The sequence below is a fragment of the Drosophila mauritiana genome, chromosome 3R (assembly GCF_004382145.1).
Source record: "Drosophila mauritiana strain mau12 chromosome 3R, ASM438214v1, whole genome shotgun sequence".
NCBI lineage: Eukaryota > Metazoa > Arthropoda > Insecta > Diptera > Drosophilidae > Drosophila > Drosophila mauritiana.
Genome location: NC_046670.1, coordinates 15,309,304 through 15,333,497, shown reverse-complemented (window position 1 = coordinate 15,333,497; position 24,194 = coordinate 15,309,304). Strand labels below are relative to the sequence as shown.

At 43.1% G+C, this 24,194-nt stretch overlaps 4 protein-coding genes across 4 annotated transcripts; 2 read left to right on the top strand and 2 right to left on the bottom strand.

Moving 5' to 3' along the window:
• Nucleotides 1–9,676: 9,676 nt before the first annotated feature.
• On the top strand, nt 9,677–10,391 carry LOC117143808. Its single transcript, XM_033308653.1, has one exon. It carries the CDS (start codon nt 9,720–9,722, stop codon nt 10,326–10,328), a length of 609 nt encoding a protein of 202 aa, XP_033164544.1. The 5' UTR covers nt 9,677–9,719; the 3' UTR covers nt 10,329–10,391.
• A 2,820-nt stretch (nt 10,392–13,211) lies between these two features.
• On the top strand, nt 13,212–15,490 carry LOC117142851 (8-oxo-dGDP phosphatase NUDT18). The gene is made up of 3 exons (XM_033307091.1): nt 13,212–13,801; nt 13,863–14,121; nt 14,192–15,490. The coding sequence occupies exons 2-3, from the start codon at nt 13,872–13,874 to the stop codon at nt 14,962–14,964; spliced, it is 1,023 nt and encodes a 340-aa protein (XP_033162982.1). The 5' UTR covers nt 13,212–13,801; nt 13,863–13,871; the 3' UTR covers nt 14,965–15,490.
• Nucleotides 15,394–17,753, bottom strand: LOC117142852 (putative tricarboxylate transport protein, mitochondrial). Its single transcript, XM_033307092.1, has 3 exons — nt 17,646–17,753; nt 16,294–16,647; nt 15,394–16,234 (listed from the first exon to the last, which is right to left on the bottom strand). The coding sequence occupies exons 2-3, from the start codon at nt 16,617–16,619 to the stop codon at nt 15,607–15,609; spliced, it is 954 nt and encodes a 317-aa protein (XP_033162983.1). The 5' UTR covers nt 16,620–16,647; nt 17,646–17,753; the 3' UTR covers nt 15,394–15,606.
• Nucleotides 17,754–19,519: 1,766 nt separating this feature from the next.
• On the bottom strand, nt 19,520–22,515 carry LOC117142853 (fatty acid-binding protein, muscle). The gene is made up of 3 exons (XM_033307093.1): nt 22,372–22,515; nt 19,881–20,152; nt 19,520–19,812 (listed from the first exon to the last, which is right to left on the bottom strand). The coding sequence occupies exons 1-3, from the start codon at nt 22,439–22,441 to the stop codon at nt 19,762–19,764; spliced, it is 393 nt and encodes a 130-aa protein (XP_033162984.1). The 5' UTR covers nt 22,442–22,515; the 3' UTR covers nt 19,520–19,761.
• Between the last annotated feature and the right edge of the window lie 1,679 nt (nt 22,516–24,194).

The window sequence follows — 24,194 nt, the reverse complement described above, 5'->3', positions numbered from 1 at the left end:
CCATTACGAATGATTAAAGTTGTTTTGACCCTCCCAATTGTGTGTGTGTGTGTGTGTGTGAGTGTGTGTGTTGCCACGAGTTGACATTTGATTATAGAATTCCATTACCAAACAATTGAAATGGGAATACATCGAGTTGGCCAGAACGGAGGCAGAGCCGCACTAAACACTTTACAATTTCTATAATTAAGTAAGCACGCAATCAGGTCAAACGGAACACAGGAAGAATAGATGGCTTGGATAATTATAGAATTAGGATTTGATATTATCAGAGAGATTTATTGGAACTTAAATCTTTGAGATACGATTAGAAATGCAGTCTTTACACTAAAAGGCATCAAATCTTTTTATTTTATGTCTATTATCCTATAACTTACCAAAGATATTGCATAAGTATAACACCAACAAATAAACTCTGCTCGATATAACGAGTCGACAGTTCATTATATCCTCACTCTACTCGGTAGCAGGCTTATATTGACTCCAGTGCGATACTTAACGCTTGCTGGGCCATTCAAGAAATCAAATTAGTGGAGCAATCTATCCACCCCCATGGATGCCCACACCCATGGCCATAGGGCCCACCCGCTGAGATCCTATCTGTTCACCTTTTCGCCAGCGAATTTATTGTTGCCAATTAATTTGTTAAAATTAGTGGAGCAGGCCTTGTCGTTGCCCGTGCATTGTGGTAGTTTCAATTGCCAGCTCCACGGGAGATGGGGTTTTTCTTGCCAGGATTGGGAAAGGGAGTTGGTAGGATGGAGCTCTGTCTTCAACTGCTTATCGATAAGCGAAAGTGGGCATGGCCCCCAGACGTCGTCGCCCGTGAAATGTATGCCACGTACACGTATTTATCCATTGCTTAGCTCGCCGATGCCATTTATTGCTCACTGCGAAAAAGGGGGAAGGGGGGTTGTCCCAGGGGCGTGGCCAATTGGGGTGCTGAAGGGGGGATTGCAGGGGCTTCCGCTGCCTTGAATGAATGCTAAATTAATTTCAAATGAATACAAATGGCTTTTCGCTTTTAGGACCAGACCCGAGCAGTGCCAAGAAGCGCAGAGCGCAGCAATAAACTCCCCCATCACACAGCCAAAAAAATCAACGGCTTCCTGCTAAAAAGGACCCTCGAATTTTAAAGTATATTTCGTTGGCCATTTGAAAGTATTTTATTGCAGTCAGAGCGCTTTTATTAGTAAGTAAATCCCGGATTTCCAATTAGCCCCAAGAGCAACTATGCAAAAGCATGAATGAAGGATTTCCAAATATGGTAATATATTTATTGTAGAAATATAGAAATATATATGACTGGGCAAGTTCAAATAAATAAATACAAATAAATCAAATTCAAATTATTACCGTGTCAGAAGTGGAAAAACAGATCTGATGGCAGTTTTGTTTACTTTGCAAGTGAAATATGAGTGAAATATACAAGAATTTTTCAACGCCCGAGGAACAAACATTAAAATGTGTCAAAAGAAAAGCGAGATGGAATATATCAAAAACTTTTAATTATTTGAAAAAGGATAAATTAATAAGAAAACAGCCTGGCCAAACCAATTAAATCTGTGAAATATAAGTTATCCTCTCAATCAGCACATTTCATAAATTCTTGAAAAGGAAGGGCCATTCATATATGCATTTTTATTCCCCTTCATATCAATCATATTTAAAAATGTGATATCATAAATTTGTAATTTACGACTTCAGGTCGGAGATATTCAGTTCAGTAAACTAAAAATACATTTGACGTCCCATTGAAGCTGGTTTTATTTGGAATATCAAGCAAATGGCATGGAAATATTAAACGATAGGCAAATATTAGCTGCAGGTAAATACAAAACACAATCAAGACAGGCAGATACATTTTGCAGTTACTCCGGAGCTTAAGGATATTTAGTAACAAGAAATTTATTGGAGGACTCACTACTCTTTTCTCCCAGTGCCCAACTGAGTCGTTTTGTCTGTCCCTGTCTGTTTTACATTTCTTGTTTCGTTGAAATAACTCTACGTCTGGGTCTTCTGTTGGCCGTGTGGGTGCGCTGCCTCCTCATCCGCCTGGCCACCACTTCTCACCCAGATCCTGCTCCGATGCCGATTCTGATTCGTCTACCGGGCAGAAACGTTCCGTGGGCCTCCATGTCGAGTTTATCAGATGCAGTGAAATTTACAACGCCACAGTCCGGACCAGACAACGTGGCCGTTAATTCAATTCAGCGTAAGCCTCTTGGAGCCCCAGAGACCCCGGAACCCTGGAAACCCGGAAAACCCCTTACTATCCCCCTTCCCCTTCCCACCGATTGGGGCTATTATCCAATAACTAGAGAACGCGGCTAATCGCGTGAATAGTTTGGGCGGCGTAATTGATGTTTACGGCAAAAACCCATGCCCACTCCCAATTGCGAACGCGCTGGTGGAAAATTTCCATTTCGTTGACTAGTTTTCGGAGTTGGGCCTGCACACCTGCTGGGCTCTTTCAACGATGCCTTGATTTAATGCATTTCATTGAGCAGCAACGACCACGCCCACCTAACAACCGATGGGGGATGTGGGCACACCCCTCCCCCCTTTTGGGGCCATTCATTTAACTAAACCCAACCCCATCCCCGCCCCCGCCGGCGGCTAACTGGCCTCACAAATACTTGCAGGCCGGCCACTTTGCATTCATTATTCAATTTGAGCCGCATTTAGATGCCAGCCTGATTAAGATCCCCATTGTGTCGGGCTCGGAGAAAGCACTTTCCCAAGAGGTGTCCAACTAACACAGTCGATCGGGCAGCTCCGTACTAGAACCATACAGAATAGGTTACATCGATGCCTCTGGCCGAGCGCATAAATAAACGATGAGATTCCCTTTGAGGTGCCACCGCAAACTGTCAGCGCATCTGGCGGATGCGACTGATGGGTATCGGGGAAGGACAAGGATTCGGAGATGGAAATGGATCCGACAGCGAATCGTACTCCGAATTGGGGAAATACGTATTGATTGACTCGCTCTGGTTCAGGGCAGCGATTTGAATTGGGATTGGGAATTTGAGGATGCACAGACTGGACAGACGGGAGCGGACAGGCGATGAAATGGTATTGATTAATGCAGTTAATGGGAAATCAGTTGCAGTTGAGCGTCTATTAACCAACGTCAACTTTCCACTTGCCGGCCAGAAAGGTCGCACAAAAACGCTTAGAGCTGCGATTTCTCGGTTGATTTGCTCCTTAGAACTCAGCAATTCCGTTTGCAGTCATTCTTCTTGTTATTTATTTAGCTGCAAAAGTGACTCAATGAATTTTCCATTCAAACTTGAATTTGAGATTTGTACTCCAGCTAGTTTATTTCATTTTTTAAGCTGACGCAGCAAAAATTGAGAAAGCATAGTGCAAGCAGAATAATTTAAATCAATAACGAAATTGCTTTAAAGCGAAAAGATTGCAAATTGCTCATATCACGTATACGACTGGTTGTCTGGCATACAAAATTACAGCAGTTTCAATTTAAAACTTTTAATTTGTTCAACCGGTTATAATTGGTATAAACACCAGCTGAATTTCTAATCGTGTATCAATATTTGCCTGCGGCCTAGAAAAACGCGGCTGAGTTTCACTTGCAGCTATTTAGTTATCATGGCTAAATATTGATAAATCCCCCACATTTCAGTAGCGATTTCCACACGATCCCCGAGTTGAGTTCGCTCCCCAAAGTGTTTTTCTACGGACTTTTCTCCACTCCTGCCGGCGATAGCATTTCATCTGCCCCCGGAGGACGAGCTGCCACGCCTCCCGCCTTTCGGACCCCAACCACATCCTCGCTTTCACATATTTATGTGTCACATGGTCAGTTAAACTTGTGCATTGCCTCTTCCGTTTGGGTGTGCGAGTGTGTGTGGATCTATTGATTTATGGCCAACACACACAGCACACCCAGCAACTGATGAAGGAGTGAGATAGACTGAGAGGAAAAACAAAGAAAACTGCATGCGATAGACTACAACAATATTTATTTATACTCGACACAATAATTAATTACTTTTCTTCATCCGTTTGTGCAAATAACCAAACTAACTAGGCGAACAGTGCGTTTCGCAACTGTAGGACGCCTAAGTGGCTGCAACGGGTGATAATTGCCTGATAAATTATTCACTTTTCTTTGGCTTGTGGATTAGGCATATTCCATTCCATTAATAGTTGTTGGCAAGTGTCGATTGCTCTAATGGACATTGGCTTCATATAATATTGAAACGCACTTGACTTTTGCTCGGTTTTTATGAAATTTACATGGTATCAATAATTTCTGAGAGTGCAAGGCATATATATAATTAAACTTATTGATTCAGAGTAAGAATAGCAATATATTATTAGACATTAGACGTTGGCATTGCCTTGGTATCTAAGGCAGGTATCTAATATACGTATTTATAGAGAGGTAAAAGTATTATTCAAGGCACTTTCAGATTTAAATCTAAATCCTTTAAAAAACTAATTCATTCCATCTGCTCTTTTCAAAGGCTAAACTATTTCTTAGATTTTTTATGATGTCCCGAACTCTCTATTTTGGTTTTTTAAAGTCCAGTCAACATGCACATGCCACATGAATTGCTGCGAAGCACTGTGATTTATAGTTTTCGCACGCACTGTATATGCAAATATAGTGGCCACTGCGGGTGCACTCGATAATCCCCTGCTTAGCCCCACTCGGCCCCCTTTTTCCGCCAAGCGAACGCAACACCCCGGAGGGCATTTACATAGATGGTTGAGCCGGGAGTTTTTGGCCAGCAATGGAACGAATGGAAGGGACTATGGAGAGGGTACTGGACAGCATTCAGCATTCAGCCGAGCATAAGCATCTGATATGCATCAAATCTAACTCAATTGCTGGACCGAAGAATAACCAGGAAATACTTGCGACTCGAGCTGAGGGAAAACTTTGGTTTCTTTGTGTGAGGAATCCTTTCTCGTTTTTCCTGGATGCCAATCCCCCTGCCCCCTGCCCACGCATCTGCTCTTATGCCTAGGGGTGCCCAATGTCCTTTGTCCGTGTGTCCACATGTCCGTTTGTCGGCTGGCTGATGTCCATCTTCAGTCGACATTTTCCTTTCATTTTCACAAGTGGCTCAGCTTGGCTTTTTATATTGGCATCCTGATTCAGCTGCTGGGTTTCTGGAATCCGAGTGAAAGGTGGTGGAATGCGGTATCCTGGCCGAAACTCCGCTTTGGCTTTCTATGCTAACAAAAACTCGTCGCTTCGTTATTTACATAAGCCTAGACATACCGACATATGGGAGCAAGAGCACACCCCACACACACACCACTTACACACACACTCATGTGTTTGGCGAACAAATACATAGATGGCCATATAAAAATATGCACATGGCCCTGGCTGTCTCTGCTCAGTCAGTTGTTTTCATGCCCTTGCCAAATGTATTTAAATTTTTGTCAGACGTTTGCATAGCTATATATGTATGTATATATATATATATATATATATATATATAGAACCATTCAATAAAAGTTTTATTACATTTCAGGCGGAAGAGAACGCTCGCTTTTTCCCCTAAATTGTTACTAGCATCAAAAAAGAACAAATCAATTCTTATTAAATTCACATTAATTGGTACATATTTCATTTGAAGCTTTCCATTCAAGAGTATTCTATAAATTTTAAATCTTAAATTTTAAATGCATTTTGCTGCATTTCTATGCTATTACATATGCGCATTACGACAAGAGAAATTAGCAATGGCTGAAAGCTGGGGAGATTCGGCAGCTCCTTGCAGGGGAATTCGCATATCTATGGTCACATATATCCAGTGTAAAGTGGTTTGTTTTGAAGACAAATGTTCTCGGCAAGTCTGCGTGAAATGCCCCTAAATTCTATTATCGAAGGACTTGCGTTAGTGTATTTAGGGATTCGCCGCTCGAATCCTTTCAACCCATCCAACTGCCGTTGTTGTGGCTGTCGCTTCTGCTCCTGTGGCTCCTGCTCCTCCTCCTGCTGCTCCTCCTGCTCCTGATGCTCCTGTCTCTTGAAGATATTTGGCTAAAGGCTTTTAGGACAGCTCAGGACTCGTTCGGCTGTTAGTTGCCGCTTCCAGCGAACATAAAAATGCCCTTAAAAGCAACAGAGACAAACGAAGGACGAAGGACGAAGGACTAAGGACTCTCGGACGAATCTAGGCGAATAAAACGAAAACAGCCAAATATAAAACTTATACCAAAAAGGGATTGACGGATATAAATGGTGATATGACCTAAGGTCATTTGTATACAATTAAGTTGAACATCATAAAAAAATAACACACACACAGACATACAAACAACAAATGACAAAACTTGCCCGCAGCTTAAAGTGGGCGTGGCCGGGAGGGGCCATAACGCCCTCCAGTTATTTCGGAGCTTAATCAAAAAAGAAAAAAAACTTCAATTCGATTTACAATAAGCCGGTCGGCGTGGCGCGTACAAACCGGAAAAAGGAAAACTAAATTGTGATTCTTACAATCGGCGGGGGAAAGTTTTCATTTGCCTGTCCGTTTCCGCTTTTCCGTTCAGCCGAGCCTTGCCTCGCTGTCCTTCCATCTTTAATAAACATTTTTATGCCGTATGCTAATAAAGATTCTGCCTCTCGTCGCTGTCTCTTCTCTTGCTTTTTGGGGGCCCAGAGCTATTTGCCGAGCTGCCGAGCTGCCGAGCTCCTCCTGCCCCCCACTACCACCCATCCATCCACTTTTAATATCCAGCCACGTATGTCATGGCAAGGAACCATTAAACACAAAACACAACGGAAAAAGTTAAGTCGCGGAAGGATCGGTGGAGTGCGGCGACGGCGGCGGTGGAAATGTGGAAATGGAAAAAGGGCCAAAGAAAAGCAAAGCAGCGAAAAAAAATTATGCCCCAGACGCCGCTGAATTTTAAATGAGCCTTTATGGGCTTCATTTCAGCGTGTAAATTATCTCATTTGTCAGCAATTGCGCTGTGTGCGTGTGCCCCCGTGTCTATGTGTGCGTGTGTGTGTGTGTGTGCTAGTCCTAGGCTATATAGTCGTGTATAGAGGCACATAGTGCCCCTGTCCATATGCGACATGTACTCAGCCATTTGTAAAATGATTCAATGACGTCTCCTGGCATTTAATGAGATAAGCACTCGCTTGGCCCGATAAGATTGCGGGGCATGGCAGCGAAAGACAAAACGGGTAGCATATCGTATTTAAATATAGATGTCGTTCATCATGCAAGCAAGGGGGTTGATTCATTAATTTCGAGTCTCCACTTGAATTACAGGCAAACGAGGTCTTGTTTTTAGGGATTAACTTTGGCGCGACGTTTTTTTTTTTGTTTGCTTGTGCCATTGAAGTTTCACAATTACCAAAATGGTTTATACAAAAAAAGTTCGCTTATAAACCACTTAGGTGTGACAGCCAGAATAAAAGACAGTCCTTACATATTTCCAGTGCGCAGCAAAAGTACCTTGTAAATTGTTTTTATCAGCTTACAAGCTACTTTGACTCAAATCCCTCCATGTGTCCCTGCTCATTTGGATTTTTGGGCATTTTCCACGCTCTCTGCCATATGATGGGTGTATCTTTAAGGCACTTTAAAAGATTTAAAAAATGTGTTCAGCAAATTGGTTTATTAAAAAGCTTTGGATAAATATCAAATGCGAAATGGAGAGTAAAGTTTACTTATCTCTTTAATGAAATCGGAATTAAAAAAGAGATTCCAAGTGGTTATTTACTTAAGTTCATGCTTACAGCATGCTTACAAAGCACGATCTTTATACTTTTGCTGGCCATGATAATCCTGTTTGGATAATTGAAACAATCACATTCAAATGAATTCGTATTTGACTTTTGGCCAAGAGTGCGGAGGGATGCCTGATTACTGGCCATCTAAAAGTCAAAACTTTCGGTTGGCAGTAGCAAGTGGATGCAACAGCAAGTTGCGACCGCTGATTGCATGTCGCCTTGGAAAAGCTGAAAATCGTGTTTCCGTTTTCGCTCGGCCAAAAGCGACTTTAATGGCAGCTCAAGTGGCGAGCGAGAGGAACTTTCTTTTTTGTTGGTTTTTAGTTTGTTTTTTTTTTATATTTACTTTTTCCGTTTTTCTTCTCTTTTTTCTAGGGGGAGCAATGGGGGGCAATGGAAATATGAAAGCTATGTTGGAAGGAAAATCGGTTCTCAAAAGGATGAGAAGAGGAGCGCGCCATTCTGCATTGATGATGCTGCAGGTTTTCCTCGTATTTGGAATCGATGATGTGTGTTCCCGAATTTTATGGGACAACCTTCGCACACGCTGCCATATAGCAAATTTATATCCGCTCGAACAAAGCCGACGCAAGGGGATCGAGCTGGAGTAGATGGGGGGGGAGCTGGAGTTACGGTCACGCCGGGCCGGAGACCCAGACCCACCTTTTGACAAGGGCATAATTAAAGCATAACAGCAACAAAAAGCAGAGTGGGCGGGGGCATAGGATACGTTAGCGCCGCCCACTTCGTCCGCGACGAATACCCACCAACTACGGGGTGAAAACAAGTTGTTACTTCCTTGCAAACAAGGTTCCGTTACCGTTATGTATACGGCCACATCTACATCTGCATATATATGCATGTCGGTGAGTGTAGCAGTGTGTGTGTGTGTGTGTTGGTGTGTGTGCTACAGTTTTGGGAAAAAATATAATAGCGCTGCAAATGAACATTTTATTATCTCACCACTGGCGCGCGCACTTAAGGGTTTTGGGGCTGGGTAATATAAACATAAATAATTAATTATGTTTTCTTATGCACCATAATAATGTGGCACGGCAAACGCTGCTTAGAAACTAGGCAACTAAATTTCGAGGCAAATTTCTTGGCAAGTTTTGACAATATATTTCACTTTTGCACTCGCTTCGAGTATAAATTTATTGCGGTTGATAAACAGATTTAATTAAGTTTCTATGTAGTTACTAAGACTATTTCCCAACAATCTGTGTCTTGAAAGAGCAACTTTTAGGTATAGAACCACAAGTATGAGCATCTATAGATTCGATAGCCACTTCAACGTTTTCGACTTTCAATTAGGAAAGTTAAAGCGACGAAAGTTGCGATTGCTATTTGGTTGACCGCACCTGTGTGTAAGTATGTGTTGCTGTGAGCTTGGCGTATAAAAGAAAGCACGTTATTGCCAATTTAACTTACATTGTGCATGTGTCTTTAAACAAAGATTTATGTACCCACTTGCATGCACGCCGTTGCCCAGAACTCGTTGCTCCAGACCCGCGATTCCTGTGTAGCACACATTTGGGGGCGCGATTTTCGGGGGCTGAGCTCCTCCTTTCGCTGTGTTGGTGAGGTCAGGTGCTCGGGCAATAACTCGCTATGGATGGGTATATGTGGGTGTGGGTAAGGGTGTGGGTGTGGGGTGCCCACTTAAATCAGCATAATGATATGCACTTATTGTTGTGGCAAATTTGTTGCGGAAGTGCTGCGAAAACCGCACAGGATGGGGCCCAGTTTCAGGAGTTTCCTAATTCCCAAGCCAAGATCCTCCCCAGCTATACGCTTTTCATATATTCAAATCTAGTCAGCCTAAGTTTTACTTTCACACTCAAATAATACGTCTCAGTAGCCTCTGACTTTGAACTCACACATCAGCCACAAATTAGTAGCACTCGCACTTGACAAAGTCGGAGCTGAAAAAAAAGAAAAATTAAATAAAATCTTTTAAGACACTACAGTATATCATATCACTAAAATGGCCGAGCAGCAGAATAATACAAATTCCGATCCGAATTCGCGTAAATTAAAGTTTGCCGGCATTTGCAAACTAAATAATGACGAGCTGTCGAGTCTCTACAATATCGATCAGTTGACCGACGAGGAGCTGGCGTCCGTGAATCTGGATAGGAACTCCCTTATCGATGACTATCGTCTGCTGCACGAGGTGTCGCAGATGAAGCAAATAGAGAAGGAAGCTAATAGTATCCCTGTTGCTGCTCCAGCAGAGCAACCAAAATCCATGGAGTTGCATGAGCAATTCGCAACTGAGATGGAGAAGTACCTTACCAAAAAGAAGTACACATTCCCAATGCTCAACCACTTGATCAAGTTGATGAGTTGGGAGACGGAGCCGCAGACCATTTTCAACGAGAAGGCATTCCAGATTGATGTCAATTACCATGAGGACGAGGAGGTACTGCAGCTGGAGCCCAATGATCGTCTGTTTCGCCGCCTCATGTCCTTCTACGATCATCTGGAGGACATGTTCGTCAAGGGCAATCGCAAAACGGCCTCCGACCTGGTCTTCAACGCAATTATCCGTTTGATCGACCGCTCTAGTGTGGCAAAATCTAAAAACAAATAACACAGCAATGCTATAAGAATGCTGAGTTTGTACCGCTAATAAAAAATATGTAATTATCCTACAGATGTTCGGTAATTCCGCATTTTCGATAAGGTTTATGATTTTCACGATAAGCCTGGCCAAAAGAGGTGGCAGGTTCAACTTCTCATCAACCAACCGCATGTCGATGTCGATTTCTTCATTTGCCTAATTCGAGTCGACGCCGTCATTAATCTAAAATATGGCTCACACACACGCACCCACTCCCACGCACACACACACACACACCGAGGCGAGCATGGCGTGCATGTAATTATGCTGGAAACAGTGGTGTGGAAAGGGGTTTTGAAGGGGGGAAGGGCGGCGGTTGCCCGGAATTCGAGTGAGAGGAGGAAGCAGTCACATTGCCACCACAGAGACACACATTTGCGTAAGCCTTGTTAATCGTGACAAAAGCTTATTGCGGGTTATTTGGACTACTTGTTTCGCATCCGGCGCTGGCACAACGAAAATCAACATTGCCACATGTAAATACATACGCACACTCACTCACACACGCACACGCACACATATGACTGCGCACAGAGAGACAAAACACCCAGTATTTCGTACGCAAAGCGGTTACACGCAGTCAGGATTTGATTTCATGTTCGCATGATTAAGGATTTTACGTCGGGCCAGCAGAATGTTTGAAATAAAGGGCTTATGAATTTGCAAAGTGGTTTCCAGCATAATATGCTCATTACAAAATTTTGGTTTTATGTCATGATCTGCAGCAGGCCTTGAAATTTGTTGACGACATGGTATAGTGTTCAATAAAGTCCACATAATTCGCTATACTAATAGTTTAACTGGACTTTGATACTCATCCTTAATTATAAGGAAATTAACGAAATATTTGTTTTTTATATTTAAAGTTAAGTCATTATTGACTTACTATAGTGTAACAAGTTTCTTTGCAGTATTAATTACAGCTTAAGGCTTGATTGTACTTGAATGTGCACGTTGCTCCTTTTGAAATGTCAAACTTCTAATCCTTCACTCATCTTTTCTGTCAGTGTAGAGTTATGTGTGCGTATCGGCCTGTCGGTTGGGCCTGTCATCCAAAAGGGGGAAAGATGCCAAGGAGCGGGAAAGGAGCTCGCGTCACTTGCACACATAATAAACATTTTAAACATTATTCTCGTGTTAAGCAGCTCCTTGGATTGGTGCTGCCACGTTGCTGCTGTTTCTGCTTCTACTTCTGCTGCTGCTGTTTGATGCTGCTGCGACTACTGCTGCTGTTCGTTTTCGGTGAAATTTACGGGTTTCAACGAATAATGGTGCATGTGGGAAATGAACGTTTTGTGTTCGCTTTTGCCTGTCATCGCAGCCACGCAGCAGAATCCTCGCTCGCACAAACACACTCGCACATTCCGAAACATTCGCCACTTTATCAGCATTTTACTTTAGCCGTTATTACCAGAGATCCACTCACAGTACATTAGCACACCCACACAAATCCAAATCCACATCCGCATCCTCATTCGCACCCAAAACAACCCAACCACCCGGCCACCCACTCATCATCCCACAATCCTAACAAGAGCACCACTACATGCGAGTCCTTCGCACGCATGTTGTTAGTCTCAACGAGGTTGCGACTCTCCAAGGAAATTAAAAAACAACTAAAACAAATTAACAATATAATGACAAAAGTCTTATGTGAACTGTGGCCGAAGAGGAGCCGCCGATGGCAAGATTTGGAGCAGATGAAGTAGGCCTACGACCAAGTGAACGCTGAAATGGAAAAGCACGGCGAGAAAAACTTAGTCATTAGCAAATCCAAATGCTTATAATATTGCTATAAGAACACAAACTTCAAAGGCCTAAAGAAAACTGGGAACTGCTCACTCGCACGAATTATTTAACTGTCTGCTAATTAATTTAAACACCATCTACTAGTGCTATTCCCAAAGGCGTGGCATTAACAATGCATAACATTTGCGTGGGAACATTTTTGCTGTGTGTAGGCAAAACTGAAGAAGCAGTATTAGGTCTCGCAGATAAATGGCAAATCAAGCATTTGCACAAAATTGAATTACCTACCGAGGCATCCGAGTTTGCAGGCCCATTACGACAAGTCGAGCCACCTCATCCACCTTCCCCGGGTCGAGTTTCCCCGCCCCAAATACCATACCACCCCCATCCTCCGTACATCCACCGCCCACGTTAAGTATACGCCATGGATTCGGGGCAATTGGCACTTTTGCAATGGGGCAAACCGGGAATGGCAACAGCAATGCTTTTAATGATGATCGATTTGGGTAAACAATGAAATTTCCGCATTCAAATTTTATTGCTGGCAATCAGCGAGGCTTCCTGCTCACAAACGCACACACAAATGTCCATATGTCGGATGGGGATATTTATAAACGATGCGCTTTAATATTAATCTATGGCGCAACGCCTGTTTGCTGTTTGCCGGCTAAACTCGCAGCGCAGTTGAATGATGCATGTCGTCGTTGAAATTAGCATATAACATGTACATTATCATCATCGTATCGCGAGTGTTCAACAACAGGCTGAGCAAACAAGTTTAGCGATTTTGTGATTAATGAATTTTCTATAACGGTCGTTGGGGTTTTAAATTTTCGCAGTGGGACCAGGCTGGGCATTTAATACCAGATGAGCAAATACATAGTATTTTATACTAAAGTCCTGTGCTGTGTGCAATCGATTGATAATAATTAATACGAAAAAGATTAGGTAATATTCCTGAAAATCAATCATTTCTTTGTATATTGTTCCATTAAAATATATAGTCGAAATATATTCCCAACTGCAATAGTTCGAAACTAGTGTAGAGTGGGCCTTATCAAAGTAAACAAACCCGCAGCGTTGCCAGACGCTACGTCAAGAACGTAGTGGCCACTCTGCCCTCTATTTACTAACAAAATTACCTATTCTTGTCCCGCACTTGTAAATCAATTAGGCCATAAATGGCATTGCAATAAATAAGTGTGCACTAACTAATGACCCATCGATAAGCGGAGCTGTTAAGTACCGCGAAGAGAAGAATAGCGAACAGCTGGCGCAGACGGAGACGGAGACACATTCCGATGCACTTTCTCCCGAAGAAAACCCGTCGAGCGGCTTATTTGACATCCATTTCGATATCAATACAGAGAAATAGAGAGAAATAGCGAGAAATAGAGGCCACAGCACCAGCCACCACCTGTGTAGCGACAACAAGCGCCGAGCTGCAACAACAACGAAAAGTTGATTGCCATCGTCTTGGCCACTTTATTGGGCATTATAGCCGCAGTCAGTCACATACCGCCCGTTCTCGAGTTCGCCACGATTGCTTAAACTGTTTGCGTTTGCAGAGCACAGAGCACTCCAAAGAATTCGAAATTTGCATATATAGAACCGGAGAGATATATGCAGAGATTCCGATTGGGCGTAGCATGTTTAGCGAACTGAGTCAGCCGCCTTGAAATTCAGCGCTAAAAGTGAGTTTCAGAAGATACCAGTTGTGCTTTGAATTTCTAACGTCTTAAGTGGATCATTTAGCAAAACAGGATGGCTTCGATTGTGGAGAAAGTGCGTCGCATTTTGGACTCAAAAGATCTGGGCGACATCACCACGGAACTGTGTGACTTTTCTCTAAAGGAACAGAATGCCACCGCTGAGGCCCAGGGGGTACAGCCCTCATCCGCATCCGATTTTGTGCCCATTCTGGGCCAGACAGTCACCTATATTGTGGCCTGTGTGTTGATCAACGAGCACGACGAGCTGCTGATGATCGAGGAGGCCAAGCAAAGCTGTGCCGGTGAGTAGGAAATTCCGAATGTCCAAAACCACAAATCAAGAACCATCCAACGTTGCACTCTATTGACCAGGCAAGTGGTACTTACCCGCCGGTCGCATGGAAAGGGGCGAATCCATCACGGAGGCAGCCGCCCGGGAAGTTTTCGAAGAGACTGGTCTAAATGCCGAGCTGACCACTCTATTAGCGGTGGAGGCCGCCGGTGGCTCTTGGTTCCGCTTCGTGCTCACTGGACGCATCACAGGCGGACGACTCAAAACTCCTGCGGATGCAGACGCCGAATCGATTCAGGCGAGATGGGTGCGTAATCCAAAGGAAGTACCACTCCGAGCCAACGACATACTCAGTATAATAGAGATTGGTAGGGCGTATCATCAGGGGCAAAAGATTGCAATTAGCCCTTCACCCTGGCATGGGACCATACTGCCCACACGTTTCGCCCACAAACGAAACTATCTGCGGGTTCTGGCTGTAGCCAGGAAGCGAGCACACAACTCTCTGAACATCCTGGTCAGTGAAAAGAACGCCCATCACTTTCCCACGGTGGAACTGCATCCGAATCGCAGCCTGCACTCTACGCTGCGGAAGTTCATGATTGAGATTTTTGGCGCGGAACTTCCACAGCATCGACCACATGGCTTACTTAGCGTGGAGCACTCAGCTTCGGAGCAGGAGAACACTGATGGAATATGCCTTAATCTGCTGGTTGCTTTCCGACCGCCACTGGAGGAAATCTCGCTGATCGGCAAGTGCATTTGGCAGGAACTGGGTGCGCCACTTGACGAGATGCTGGGACGTATCGTCAGCAGCAAAAACGCATCCATTCCGCTGAATGTGGTGCGCTAAAATGCCTTAGACTAGAGTAATCTGTCCTTATTTATGGTGCAAGCAATCTATCCGTTGTTAGTTGCCATTAAAGATAGCAGATGTCTGCCAGATGTCTGACTGTAAGGCAATATGTTTCCCCTCCTTGGTGCTTAATAGTGAATTACGTAGATAAGTCTCTGCCAATCTGTCATTAAACTCCTAGAAGTAATCTTAACTGCCAAAACTTACCCATTTCCCTTTCTTGGTGAAAGATCTAATCTGAAGATTACTCCTTTGCGTAGCCTAATCTATCTCTAGAGATTTACTTAGAAAACTGTTTACTATTATATAGTACCAATTAAAATAATCACGTTTTCATGCGAACTAAATAATCCAAAAAGCCTTACCTATTTCATCCAGTCTAGTTATGACTTATATTGGAATTTCAAATAGACTCTTCAGATTTAATTCAATTTTTAAAACAAGCTGTATAATTTCTATAGCCACTTACCCATTGCGGGTATAGAGTGTATATAAAATGCTTTCTTGGAATATGTCACAAAACTAGAAACTATTGCAACAGCCGACTAGGGAACAATGGGAACAGAGGAAAATGCACGAGTGGGTTTTTTGGGGTAGAAGGATGAACTAAGTAACTAAGTCGCCGAACCGCCCGCCGTGTTACACCCACACCTTGTTGAACAGATCCATGAAGGAGTCGTAGATCATGAAGGTGATGGCCACATCCAGGCACACACGACCTAATCTTGGCACGGTGCCCTTGTAGAAGGCGGCGGGACCTTCGTTCTTCAAGATCTCCAACGCACAATGGGCAGTGTTCTTGTATTTCGCTGCTTCCAGGCCCTGCATCCTCGTCTTGACCACATCCAGCGGCGTGTTGCCGAACACAGAGGCTGCTCCGGCTATAGCTCCAAACACTCCCACCACCAACTTGGGCACTGGCTTCGTGAGATCGTCTCCCTTGTACAAATCCTTAAGTGACTCCAGTACGAAGAAGCGAATGGCCTGGTTGGAGCCCTGTTTCAGAATGGTGGGCGTTAGGCCCTTGTAGATACCAGAGATGCCCTCCGACTTGATGATCTGGCCCACGCCGTGGGCGAATCCCTTGAACTTGGGATTGGCGCTGCGCTGATCGTTGATGAACTTCACCTTAATGGTCTCCATCGGGGTCACTGCCACGATGGCCTCACAAACGCCAGCGCCCAAGCCGCAAAGCAACTTTCCGGAGTTGCTCAGTTGTCCTCGGGAGTCTACGGAGTTCGATTTTAGAAATTCAAAAGCACCGAATCTGAAAGTTATTCCTTAATCAGCAAAACTTGAACTATAACCAAAAGTTATATAACTTACCTCGCCGCTGACTTGGGAATGCTGCCGTAGACGAGCACACTGAGACCACGATAGAGACCCAGGAATCCACGCTCTCCCACCGTCTTCTTGACGCAATCGAAGATGCCGTTGTACTTCTTGGCCGCTCCCTTCTCGTCCAGCTGCAGCTGTGTCTTCACATACTCGGTGGGATAGGTGATGCAGATCTCGATGCCGCCCGTAATGCCGCCGGCGACGATGCCCTTGAGGCCCACCTGGCCGCTGTCCGCAGCCGCCGCTCCGTGCTCCGTCATCCACGGACGCCGGCGGTACGGGCTGACAAGCGACGCGAAGGCGGAGCGATCCATTCTGACTGGGTGTTAGGTGGGGAATTAGCTGAAAGAGAATAGTAGAATGCATTTACTGTACTGAGTGAATTCCAGCTGATATCTGTCCGATTGAAAGTTATTTATATACTATTGTTGTGGACGGATCAAAATAGACTCGTTTTGTGTGGGTGCAGCGGTTTTCAAAATATTCCCCAACACTTGTATGAAAATATGACATTTGTTCTTCATAGATACTGCTATCTGAAATATTGCTTATCATTTATTTAAACAATTAAACTATATCTATGACGTACAATCGTGAATGGCGTATCTATGCGAATATCGACCTTAATTTCCGTATCAAATGTGTGCTCAAGTGCAGTTCTGCTCTATTACTTATGCAATTTCTGAGGGAAAAAGAATTCCACTTGAGGAGCAGATGGCTCCACTTGGCTCCCATTTAAAGGCAGTAATCAATGCCATTATCATAGGTAACTTCCTATGGTATCATTCACTCTCTTTTCTCCCTAAACATATTCATTTCACCTTGGGGACAAGGTTCAAAACAAACTGGGAACGAAGAGTAGACAAACTAACACAAACATGGCGAAAAACCAAATGTTCGAAAATCTCAATAGTGATTACTTAAGATCGGGTGATATAGTCTGGGACGGTTTGAGTGGGAGCGGTACTATATCAATATCAGCAGGCTCGTTGGGTTCGCTCTTTGCACTTGACAAATTAATATTGTTTCAGTGCGATTACATAACTTTTGCATGACCATAAATTATAATCGCACACAGTTGCAAGTTCATAATTATTCATTTTATGCCGTTGTTTAAGCCAATTTCCGTATCGGTCTGGAAATCTGGATAAACATAAACAATGCCCACTGATAAGTCGGCACTGGAAAGTTTCTACCGACTTCCACACACACACACGCACATCACAAGCGGTTGATTAAGCCCAGACCCACACACTCAAAGCGCACTGCCGTCTGGCTAAAGTTGCGCTTAATTTTTGCTCATGCAGCTTTGCTATCGGATTTTGTTCTCTACTACTCACATTAGAATTCAAAAAACCGAAATAATTATAATTTTGGAATGCCCAGGCAGCGGTGAGGTGAAGTGACGATGGGGACAGCGGTTGAATCTCAACTGATCGGGGCTACGAAAAAATTCCATTTTCCAATCGACGAGCGAAAGCGATACAGTGACTCCCGGACCTAACGGACTTTAGATAATGAGATCCAACAGTCAGCAGTCCGAACAACTCTATCCGAATAGTTTTTAAATTGTAGATTCTTCAAAATATCAAAAAAATATTTTTTTACAGTAAATAGAATCGATAGACTGAGCACTCTATTCTCTATAGTTCACTGCACCAGGGGCGGACTGTAATTCCAATGGTCGGCGTTTTGTAAACAACAGCACTTCAGTGGTATCCACTCTCCCCGCGCTCAGTAATGTACACAGTAAAATATTTATATTTTGATAAGTTTGGAAAATCTTTCAGAAATTGAAGAGAAAAGAAATGATACGTGGATCCATCTAGTAAACGATCGAAACGAGTAACATACACATACATCAGTTCGATCTTAATAATGGAATATTAAGTTTTTTAAAGTTTGCTTCAACATTGATAAAGGTATTTTGATAGCTATATGTGTGTGTTTCGATTACTTTATAGATTCTATAGAGCACTTTTTTCTGTGCAGAGAGCGCAAATAATGAGCGCTAAAGTAACGTTTTTTGCTGACACCGCAGTGGAGATCTCTCTTTCTCTCTCTCTCTTTCTAATCGGAAACCCGTTTGTCCAGCAACAACAAAGTGGACAGAGCTTTTGGGGCGGACTGGAAAAGCTCCGCGAAAGAAGAACATTTGACTTTAAATTTTGGATGTTGGGTACGCCGCAAAGTAGACCAACTTTTTTTCCTCAGCGATTACACAATGAGTTCACACACGCACACACACACACAGCGCGCGTAGCCTACACACACCCACGCGATAGTTTTATCCAGGTTATCAGAGCATTTAGTGCTACACTAATAAAATCGATAACGGCGCTTTTGCTTTTTAATTTATAACGCCCAATTGACCAACAACTAAGTGTTTACTATTTACCGACTGACGCAACTCGGCGTCATGTGGATACACGTAGTTCTAACGACGCCGGCAAACGACGAATGTTAACAAAAAGAAAACACGGCGAAAGTGTGGCCATCCTGCCAACTGCCCGCTGATAACGTCTGCGCCTGCGCCAGCCCCCAAATGCAGCAGATGCCACCCACACTTGTGGCACGCACTTGCAACAGACCCTATTCAAACGAACAGTGCAAAAGCCCCAGCATCATCGTGTTTCCATGCCCAATTAACAAGAGCAAATGAAACACAACGGAAACGCGTGGGCAGAACATCCTCAGCCTAAATGCAAATGAGAGACCATTCAGACTTGTGCCTCTTCTCATGTACAGTGCAGCTTCAATAAACGATACCAAAGTGAATAAATGTTTTAATGGTTTTCTATAACCCCAAAAGGTAGCATTTCTTTTAACAGTCAACACAATTTGAAACTATAGTTTATATCCTCCAATTGAAAATGTGAGTGGATTTTAGGTAATCTCGATCACTGTGACCATTGAAAAGATGACACACTACCAATTTCGGAATACTTAGCGATAATATCTGGCAATAGTTCGCCTCACAAAAGGGACACCTTACAAATTCTTTTTTAGACAGTAGCTAAAACCATTTCGATCAAAAAACACTTTACTTGCATACTCACAAAACCGTCAATTTGGGAAATAGTTGCAAAAAGGCCAAAATATAAATTTATAACCTTAAACTAAGATAATTTTGATTGCTGTGTCTAAGCTTACATTTCGTCATTAGCCTAAACAACAACAAGCTTAAAAGCGAAGCGTAAAGGAAAGTCGAATGTTTTAAAAGCACTTCAAGAAATAGTTTATTCAAATGCATTCGGAAATTGGTCCCCGAGTACGAGGAGTATTCCCACATACACCGACTGCGGGTGTACGGGTGCGATTATAAATTAACATTGGGCAGAGCGTGCAGTTCCATTTGGTTTGGTTTAGTTCACTGTTAGTCAACAAGAATATTGGCTATCTGAGTTAGTTTCAATGCATGTAGTCATATGGATATTATAGTTTTAGATCAGTCTCTTAGACGGCCTTGTAGACGCGCACGCACTTCACGCTGCCGATGGTGAGGGTCTGTGGGGGAGGCATTGGATCAGTTAGGTGGGGGTGATGATATACGGCAAGGTATAGAAAGCACTTACGGTGATCAGCTCGTTGTCGGTGAACTCGCGGACGATGGTGGTGGGCTTGTCGCCCTTCTGCTCCTGCGTCAGCTTGTTGCCATCCAGGGTGATGATGCTCTTGACGTTGCGACCGTCCAGGGTCTCCTCGTCGAACTCAACGCCCAGCTTGAAGCTGATGGCGGAGGTCTTGAAGGTGGAGGTGGTGGTCAGGGTGTAGGTATCGCCCTCCAAGGTCACCTCCACGGTGGGGCTCAGGCTGTTGCCCATCTTGCGCGTCACCAGACCGACGCCTGCAAGTGGAAAGGGAAACGAAATACAAGAAATTAGTGAAGTCCCATCGCACGAGAATGTAAGGAAATCAAAGATCGCACTGAAAGATGAATTATGGGCCAGACTGCACATAATTGAATTAGCCCAACAAAGTTGGGGACCCCAAAGCGCTCACAATGCAAATCATATCATATTTAATTAAAAATAATAAAGCCGAGCCATGAAGTTCCCTGCAGATTCCGCTCCGCTGGAACGTCAAAAGTCGTGCTCAAGGTTAACGAACAATGCGGGCGATCGTCTCCTCCTGCTCCTCGTCTCCGCTCTTATCAATTGGCAAGCCCCTCCATGCATATAAATATAGATCTGGCGAAGCACCACCTTATCTCGGTGCAGCATCCCATATATATGTACATACATTTATGTTACTTGAGGGCAGAAATGTGAATATAGATGTATATATATTTTTTACTGGCTTAAGTGTTCAAGATCCATTTCGCTGACGTTCCAAATCGTAAACCTTTGAAGTGCTGATAATTGCCATCGAAAGATAAGCAAAGCAATTCCATCATTAAATGATAACTTAATGATTGTGAACAATCAATCGTGTTTAAGTACTGGACGTTTGTCACTTAATTTTATGGGACTGGTAATTACTGAAATGCTATATGCATGCACGTAGCTGTATGAGTAATTTTGCATTTATATTTTTATTTTAAAGAAGAAGTTCCGCCAAATGAAACATTGAATCAAAAACAAGGTGTGAATCACTGGTACCTAACGAATGTGCCAGCAAATAGGGCACATGTATAATTCCGAATCTAAAACATTGTTCAGACATCAAACCAACAAGAGGTCCAATCAATTATGTTCAATTATGTATGGACCACCACCAGCTTGTACTTTTGTCCAGTGCCCTCAAGTCAAGTGTCAACTGGCGTGGCGCGATAAGTCGCCAAGTTCCCACTCATGGGAACCCAGCAACTGTACCAGAGATCGATGTATATGCATCGTATATGACAGGAGAACCTTGAATAGATTAGACTGGCCTGCAATTACGAACCGTGGTCTATGATAGGGGTGGCTGCCCAAAGTGCAAAATCCGTAATCGCGCCTAATTATCGTGCCTTTTGCCACATTGTATATACTACATATGAGTGTACATAAATAGGCATATAGTTTATCGCATTTATATACGACAGCTGATAAGTGCTGGCGAGGCCCCAACGGCAGGTTGATTTAGATTTGTTTGGGCTTGAAAATTGAGAAGTACGTGGCTTTCGGACCAAGTCTACCACTAAAACCGAAGCCGCAAAGTGTGTAGGCGAAAAGTTCTGACGAACTGGTGGTCTGGTAAATAAATCTGGACGCCCGTCTCCAGTTACCAAATGCCTGGCGCGTCTAGACAGGAACCGATGGTATTGATCACTGTTAGTGGCACCATATAGTATAAACACGATTGCAATAGAAATTGCACTTTGATTCGGTGAGAGAATCGACTGTGTCCTATATGTAGTTTATATCTGGTGTTTCATTGTTGTCTAAATTGACAGCCGGGCAAAGATCATCGCAGCTATAAAGCTTGTAGTCCAGTGCAGAGTTCACTTCGAGACTTTCTCCCAAAATCTAGTACACAAATAGACGGCACCTGTCGCAAAAGCTAATGTCACTATGATGATTTAGGTCCCATGGAAAGCAGACGAAGGTGACTCAAAAAAGGGGAGCAAAGTTCAAGCCCCTCACTTAATTAGTTTTTGAGTTTATGACTACCGCAGATAAGCTTTTACGAATTTTATACTGCTTGCCCTCCGATTCGCAACTGTAAAGTTGAAAAAGAGGGTGAGGTGAATAACTGGAGCACGTTTTTATTGCTGCAGCTGTGCATCTCTTTCTCTGGTCCTGTTCTCTATTGATTTTATCTCACACACACATGCACACATAAGCAGATTCAATGAGGTGTCAATTTATGCCTGATACATTTATGAATAGTAGCTAAACTATTTCAACAGTCGAATTCATTCATTATCTTCAATTGATATAACATTTTCCGGAAGACATTTACTTGTTCCCCTCTCTCGTTTGCCAATGAAACTTTTTGCACACTAGTGCGAAAAATGCCGGCCGGTCGATTTTCGGTGGCGTGTTTTCGGCTTCTTTTCTCTCCCTCCACTCCCGCTCTCGCTCTCTCGAGCACTTTGATTTCCTATTTTTGATGCACTGCGAATTAGTTTTGGCAACTTACCCAGCTCCTTCATGTACTCATCGAAGTTCTCGGACTTGTCCAGCTTGTACTTCTTGCCAACAAAAGACATTTTTGGAGTATTTGGTCTGTGTTCTTCACAAGATGTTCACTGTTGAAATTTTCTGAGCGAATGAAAAGCTCTGCGGCGTGCCGGCTCTTATATACTTTCGCGTGGCTGCTACGGCATTGCCAGATGCAAGTTAATGCCCTCTCGCTCTCATTTGATTCGCTCTCGTTCTGCGGCACGGCTTTTGCATGTTTCCTTTTTGTTTGTCTCACAACTGAAACACTTAATGATGTGGCATCGGCTGAGCATCGGATTACCAGATGCAAAGCCAAGTACAGCCGCCAAGGTATCGAAATGTCGGCGCCAATCCGTTGGCGCTCTTACATTAAGCAGTTTTTTTAGGCGCTCTCCATAAAAATATTAACGGTTGTATGGGGAAGACCCCTCCCCCACCCACCACATATTGGTAATGGATTGGACGTGTTACTGCCACCCAACGTTTGACCAGCTCCTCCTGCTCCTCCCAGCAGCTAAGCACCTTCACCTTGACGCGATCAATTGGCTGCAACCTTAATTGGTTCAAAGGCACCGGCCTAATAACGAACGCTACATTGTCATGGTGACAATGGAACTGCAATATATCTCGCATTATACAGTCAAAAGTTTGCCTATTTTGGCGCGAACTTTAAACATTTCTACAAATTGCAGATTACTCACCCATAAATTGGGAGGAAACCCAATGTGTGCAAGTAACAAAGGGAATTTATTTGAAAGCCAGACTAACTCACTTTGCAGTACAAAATTATTATAAATATTATATAAAGTTTTGAAACTTTAATATATGTACATACGTATTTATTTTGAAAAAAACATAATTTTTTTAAAAAGATGTCCGTTATTCAGGTTTCTGAGTCTTGACTGTGCGCCCGCCATATATTCCGAATTAGTAGACTTTTTTCTGTGGGTCAGTGGCACCATTAAAAGAATCTCCAGAGCTTCTAAATTACCGATGTGCATGTGTATAAATAACTTTCGACACAATTCGTTTATATTATTGTTATGAATAACTTTTGATAAGTCGCCGGTGAATTGTAATCTAATCGAGGACTTCCTTCCACCCATGGTCAGGCAATGCAATATTGAGATTACCCACGATCTCCATAAGCCTGCCCATCCCATGGGTGGCCCCACCTACATGCATACCGACTTGTTTGTTGCTATGCGTTATCTTATTAATTCAATTAGCCCATGATCCCGCGCCCCCTCACCAATCATCCTTATTATTGCATTGATCGACGTAAATAAAAGAGGTTACGGCGGTTTGCCACGAAGCATACTTACATATATTATTTGTATACCAATAATAAGTAATGTCTTCATAAATATTAAATACTTTTATATATATTTGTAAATATATATTAATACGTATTAAGCAAGGCAAGGTTCTTGGTTATTTGAAAAGTAACGACATTAAGTAACTTTATTCCGCTATGTAACATGCTTTTAGTCATTCGAATACTTTAAAGCCCGAAAGTATGCAGCACAAAATCGTGATATCAACTTTTCAAAATCTCAACTAACAGCTGCGGTCTAGAAAACATTGCACTATTGTAGGAACTCAACTAATAGTAGTTAATAATACTAAATGTATAACTGCAACTGTATACAGCTGTTGCGTATGTAAAACTTTAGATACAACATTTGATATCTGATCCTAACTTTATAACTACAAAGTCCAAAGAGTACTTTATCGCACATGCTAGAATAATGTTTGCCAGAATTATAAAAAGTCGTATCATTGTTACACATTGGTTAC